This window comes from Macrobrachium rosenbergii, chromosome 25 (assembly GCF_040412425.1).
Source record: "Macrobrachium rosenbergii isolate ZJJX-2024 chromosome 25, ASM4041242v1, whole genome shotgun sequence".
NCBI lineage: Eukaryota > Metazoa > Arthropoda > Malacostraca > Decapoda > Palaemonidae > Macrobrachium > Macrobrachium rosenbergii.
In genome coordinates this window covers 31,874,969-31,881,885 of record NC_089765.1, presented here as the reverse complement: position 1 = coordinate 31,881,885, position 6,917 = coordinate 31,874,969, and the positions used below count along the sequence as shown (strand labels likewise).

At 36.7% G+C, this 6,917-nt stretch overlaps 1 protein-coding gene across 3 annotated transcripts in view; it reads left to right on the top strand.

Moving 5' to 3' along the window:
- The first annotated feature begins 516 nt into the window (after positions 1 to 516).
- Positions 517 to 6,917, top strand: part of Atg18a (Autophagy-related 18a) — a 121,304-nt gene continuing 114,903 nt past the window's right edge. Inside the window, exon 1 of one of the 3 annotated variants that reach the window (XM_067127276.1) lies at positions 517 to 1,161. In XM_067127276.1, the coding sequence (XP_066983377.1) occupies positions 995 to 1,161 (167 nt within the window). In that variant the 5' untranslated portion in view covers positions 517 to 994. The remainder of the gene's footprint in view (positions 1,162 to 6,917) is intronic. The other 2 variants (XM_067127275.1, XM_067127274.1) reach the window with 2 other exon arrangements.

Sequence of the window (6,917 nt, the reverse complement as noted above, 5' to 3'; positions counted from 1 at the left end):
TATGTCTAATGTATACATTAACTTTAATTTGTAGTTCGTTTCATGCCTCGTAACGTTGTTCTGTGGTTTACTACAAGACATCGATATTCATTTCCAGCACTAACCTTGTTTATTCCTGTGACGTCAACCCTGAAAGTTCGTTGGTATCGTACTGATAATCGGTATCATAGAACACTGTAATGTCATGCAATTAAATTTTCTTTTGGGCAGTCATAGTAAAGTTTGAGGGTCTTTAAACATGGAGCGGCTATTCGCCCAAGCGTTGGGCAAATGGGCTAGATATTTATGTTATTCCCGTAATCAACAAGGATCAAGTAATTTTTAAATATCCTTGTTTAAGTGATCGCGCAGTTAGCTTATAATCTTATTGTGCTGTACTCTTCAAAATGACCCTTGTGTGAGGTACTTGACTTGTATTTTAAGTTAGCATTTTCCATATATGATATACTAGATAAGAAATGGACTCTACATCGAACTCACATTATCCATATGACACAGAAAAGAAAAGAACCTCACTATACTGCCGAACAATTGGAAGAATAGCACAATTATTTTGAAGACATTCTCCTTCACTCAATGGTTGTACAGATTTTATAAAATATCAGGCCAATTTATTCTACTATTCAAGCAATAATATTGGCTTTAGCTGATTCAATTGGCCAGTGGCATTTTTGTCTCATCGAAATAGCAATAGCCAAATCCCTATCTAGCCATCAATTCGCGTCGTTGGCAACACTGGAATTTTAATCATCCTTTCATGCAAATTCAATATCATAACAATGTCAGTTTGATCAAACGTTTCAACATATCAACAACAATATTAATAGGAATGCCAGGAACATATTTTTAAAGCATAGAAAGTTAATTTGTATTTTAGTGTTTGTTGAGAATTGTACCAAAACAAAAAGGATCACAACTGTTGGCAGCCTACAAAGGAGACACAGCGAAGATGACCAGCACAATGAAAATTTAGTATTCACATAGTTTGCCGTTTATGCAAAGTCTGGCAACGAGTGTGGGCGCAGTGACCTCTGGTGTAGGTGTGGTGACCTCAGGACTACGAGCAGGCATATCAGGACTCATGAGTTTGGCAGCACAAGGGGCTTCTGACCCCTCCTCTAACGGAGGGGTCTTCTCAGTCAACTTCAACCAAGATTTTTCGTAAGTGGGCACCAGATCATCTGATCTTTTCGCGTATTTGGTGAAACATTCTGATGGCACAATGTTAAATAAAATCGAAAATATATTCGTTGATACAACGACCATAGCTCTCGTTGCTGCCATCATGAAGGCAAGTTGAAGATAGGCTAGGCTAGCCTAGGTTAACACTGTCCATATCATACCATGGTGACTTGCCCATAATCCATATTGCACGCTATTCTTTTGGTATAGATAAGCGAGAGTGCCTCCCATCTAAGAAAAATTGGGATAAGTTTCCTTTTCAGTGATTTATGTAACATTAGGCCAGAGCCCAGGCAAATATTGGCCAACCACCAGGCTAATTCTGTAAGAAAAAAAAAACCTGTCATAACCACATCCATTTATATAAAATTTTTAAAGGGACCATAGTAGGATAGAAAATGGTGTTTTTAGTGTTGGGAGTGCTAAATTTGTTCAAAACAGAGGTGCATCTTAAGCTAACCTTTCCTAACCTAACCTGGGCCATTGATTGATCAGAATTTGGGTATATTTTGAAATTAGAATAGAACCTTACTCAAAAATACTACAAGTCAGTCTAACTCAACAGCAGAATTATTGAGAGCATTGACCAGGTTGATTGTCAATGACATAAAAATATGTGTACATACTGGGAACCTTCTAAATTGACAGATATACCATATGTATATATATATATACACTTGTGTACCATCTGATGTTACGTATCATGCAGCCCTTAAAATTTCATCGCCAAAATATTATTTCAGTATACATCTAGCGTATCATGTGAGTTACATTTTCAATAGCCCAGATAACATTAGGCTAACCTCTTTCCCTCTATAATCCCATCTTCCTGTTAAATAAATGAAAGTAAAAAAAAAAAATTAAAACTAGGCCTTACTTACAGAGTGAATTTCATTTTCAGTAGATTATACTGTACTAGGCTATGATTGTAGATCAAATTTCATTTTCGATAGATTACACTAGGGCAGGCTTTCAAACAAGATTACCAAACTTATGGTTTATGTGACAGTTCATAACCATCTCTTATAATTAACAGCCATTTACTATTGCATGAGCACCATTTAGCAAAAACTAGCACAAACAACAGTGGTTTTGGCCATAAGCAAACTGAATCAAGAAACAGCTGTTTTGCGATTTTGGTGGATTTTAGTTTAATATATGTTAGTTTATGTTTGTATACCCACTTTGCATTTGTTTTATGTACAAAAAATGAAATAATTCCAGTAATAATTCATTTTTTTTAGCAACTATAAAAAGATTTTCCTAATTATTTTGGTAGTAGCCTATGCCTCAATTAGCTGATTTTTAGAAAGTAAACATTAGCCTAGCTTACTTAACCCTTAAATGCTGACTGGACATATCGTACGTCGACTAAAATTGTCTGTTGGGTGCCGAGTGGACGTACCATACGTTGACTACAAAAAATATCAACCTTCGGTCAACTTTGACTCGACCGAAATGGTCGAAAAACGCAATTGTAAGCTAAAACTCTTACATTCTAGTAATATTCAATCATTTACATTTTGCAATGAATTGGAAGTCCCTAGCACAATATTTCGATTTATGGTGAATTTTTGAAAAAAACTTTTTCCTTACATCCGCGCAGTAACTCGGCCGAAAATTTAAGAAATTCTTTCGTCATTTTGTCGTAATGTTTGCACCGGTTTATATTAGTCGTTACATAAAGTTTTATGTATGGAAATGTGCGCAATTTCATGTAGAATACAACTAAAAATAACTCATGGTTGTAGCTTCTATCAGTTTTGAAATATTTCCATATAAATCATGATAAGTGCCAAAATTTCAACCTTCGGTCAACTTTAACTTGACCGAAATGGTCGAAAAACACAATTGTAAGCTAAAACTCTTACATTCTAGTAATATTCAGTCATGTACCTTCATTTTGCTACAGATTGGAAGTCTCTAGCACAATATTTCGATTTATGGTGAATTTTTGAAAAAACTTTTCCCTTACCTCCGCGTGCGGTAACTCTGCCGAACATCTCAGAAATTCTTTCGTCACTTGTCGTAATGTTTGCACCGGTTTATATTAGTCGTTACATAAAGTTTTTTATATGGAAATGTGTGCAATTTCATGTAGAATACAACAGAAAATAACTCATGGTTGTAGCTTTTATCAGTTTTGAAATATTTCCATATAAATCACGATAAGTGCCAAAATTTCAACCTTCGGTCAACTTTAACTCGACCGAAATGGTCGAAAAATGCAATTGTAAGCTAAAATTCTTATATTCTAGTAATATTCAATCATGTACCTTCATTTTGCAACAAACTGAAAGTCTCCAGCACAGTATTTCGATTTATGGTGAATTTAAAAAAAAAAAAATTTTTCCTTACGTCTGCGCGCGGTAACTCAGCCGAACATCTCGGAAATTCTTTCATCACTTTGTCGTAATGTTTGCATCCGTTTCATTTTAGTCGTTACATAAAGTTTTATGTATGGAAATGTGCGCAATTTCATGTATAATACAACAAAAAATAACTCATGGTTGTAGCATTTATCAGTTTTGAAATATTTTCATATAAATCACCATAAATACAAAAAAATTCTACTTTCGGTCAACTTTAACTCGAACGAAATGGTCGAATACTGGAATTGTAAGCTAAAACACTTACAGTCTAGCAATATTCAATCAGTTACCTTCATTTTGCAACAAACGGGAAGTCTCTAGCACAGTATTTCGATTTATGGTGAATTTTTGAAAAAAAACTTTTTTTTATGTCCGCTCGTTACGAATTCATGCATCATTTTGTGATAATATTTTCTCTGTGTTGCTTTGATCATTTTACAATTTGTTATATACCAAAATCATTGCAATTTAGTGTACAATACAAAGAAAAAGAAATAACTCGTTAGCTTTAACCGTTTTGCTCACAGCGCGATTTGTATACAATTATATATGAAATTTTTTTTTACGCTGTCATATATTTCAATATTTATACATGATAATGATATTTTTTTTTCATTTCTGATGGTTGCATACTAAACTTCAGGCAATGACAAAAAAAAGGAGCCAAAAATGAACTCTTAATCTTACAGACTAAGCGTGCTGTGACTTTTTGAAAAAAACGTTTTTTCCACTTTGGCGCTAACTCCCAAACGCCGCTGGCATACGACAGACACTTTTGTAAATAGAGGCTCGGCGTTAGAGGGTTAAATGCATGTGGCGGATGATCAGTTTTTTTTTTTTTTACATTATGATGATGATGTAACATGATAATAATATTGTACAAATGGATTCAGTAAGTAAAATATCAGTTTCATTACCATTAACTTTATCTTCAATACAGCTGTAATAGCTTATTTGTCTTACGCAAATGGATACTGTAAGTGTAATACCCAGCCTAGGCCAGTAGTTTGCACAGTATATGGTGTGACACTCTTAAATCAGAAATAAATTTCCTTAAAGAAATTGTATGATACATGAGTATATATGTTAAGTACTGATCAGACTCTGACACCAGGCAGTTTGTGAAGACCAGAGGAACACTTCTGTCAGTACATCATATCCAATATACTGTACAGTACACGTGTAGAACCTTCTTGAGTACTAGCCAACCATCCCATCATGGCTTTAGAGGGCATGTTAATCACCAAAACAAAGTTGTTTTTAAGGAATACAAACCACTTCTTTTTGTCTAGGGATACTCTTAAAATAGAAAGAAACATTTTGTATATTTTCATGATTATGAGTTACATAGATAACAAGCATGTATGTCATTACAGTATTTACTTAGGTGTCAGACATGATAGTATGAAATTAAATTAGTTCTTTGTAAAGTATGAGGTGATTTTGGAATCTTACTATATTTCACAACTTGGTATTAACAAATAGGTTGAAACTCCCAAAATGGTATTAACAAATGGGTTGAAACTCCTAAAACACTAGTTTGTTCCTATGAGAATGCAAACCTTTGTTTTTTTATTTGTATACCTCTGTTAGAAGCTGATATTGTTGTCGAAGCTTGGTAATAAGGTAGTTAACAAGCAACAGACTATTAAAGGGGTGGGGAACCCCACCTACTCATTTGGTAAGTAGCATAATTTTTTTTCTCTTGCTGTGTTGTAGTGCAGATGTACTGAAGTACATTCATCATGGCTGTTGTTGGAGCTTATTAGTTAGTATTTCCATGTTGGAGTGGTTTACAACTTTTGCATGTAGGTAGACTGTACTTAGCCTGTTATGATTGTGATTAAAATATTGGTGTCTGACAAATTCTTCCCCAGAAGGAATGATTTGGAAAGATGCCCCAGTGGACAGTGTGTGCTAAATTATGTAACCTTTGATGACCCACCCTAATTTTTTTGTCTGTGACATGCAGAGGTCAGGTGTGTGCTGTCTCTCACACTGTCTCTTGGTTGCCTGCTCAATTTAAGGAGTCAGCCTATCTTTAGAGGTGGAAGGTGACAAAGAAAGTTCCAGAGGTGTCTTCCAAGGGCATCACTGCTAGTATCACTCCTTCCCTGGTCTTGCCTACGTTGACCCCTGTTGCCTCTGCTACTCAGTCTGTGTTGGGGTTTGCTGGGTCTGACGGTCTCTTGCCCGTGGAACCTGTGCAGTCCAAGGCAGAGAGACATTTCAATCTAATAGAAATATGTAGGAATATTCCTCTGTAGGAGCTGGAAAAGTTGTTGAAGTTCGGTAACAAGGTAGTTAATTAGAGGAAGGCAAGTAATTTGGAGGAACCCCCTCCCCCTCATTTGCTGGAAACTTTTTCTCCTGCCTTGGTCAGGTTCAGACATATCACTATGCTCTGACTGATCATCAAATTTAAACTATTCATCTTTTTATTGAATATTTATTTTTTGTTCAACATGGATTTGAACAATAAAAGTGAATAATGAGAGTTATGAGGGACATAAGTGGGTGAATGAGCATTTTATGCCCCTGGTGTTAGTGTGACCAGCAATTGTTATTCTGAAGGTTTCCTAGAGAAGTGTGCCGGCTGGTTTCCTTTGCCAGAGGAAAGGCTTGGCAGCCATGGAGGAAGATCAAAAGATGTCAGCAGTTTCTTTGAGTGGAAATACTCTTTTTGGTGCCTTCCTCCTGGACTTCTTCTCTGCTTGTTCTCCTCGGTTTGTATATGCTTTAGGGCAGGTGACCAGCACACACTTTGACACTGCAAATCCCAGTTTGTGTGCTGATCTCTCCCCCAGGTGAGACAGTGCCATTTGTTTTGTGGTTCTCCTTGGAGTCATTGGGGGTGGTAATGTGTGAGAGGGTAGGTGACCAGCACACAGTCCCTGACACTGCCAGTCAAGGTTTGTGTGGTGAAGTCTCCACAGGTGAGACAGTGGCCCTTGTTTTTTGGTTCACCACCACCCACCTTTGCTCTGTTGGTGGCTTCACTGGAGTACTATTGGACGTTTCCACCCTTGGTATTCTGAGTTAACTATTTTTTGCTATTGTTCCCAGTTAAGGAACTTACCACTGTTGATTCTCCTGTTAAGGTCATCATGCCTGTAGAGATAACTCCACTGTGTCAACTGATGTTACAACCTGTCTTTCCAGGCAACAGGATTTGCTCACCTCAGATGGGATGTCTGCCTTAAGTAGGGATGGTACTGGTCTGTTTGAGTCTGCTCATGAGCCAATTTTTCCCCATTTCCTTCCAAGGTACAGAGACTGCTCGAGACCTTTTCCTTGATAGTACATGTGCAGACAGAAGGTTCACATGTGACAGGTTGCTGCTACATGATACTGCTGGCATCC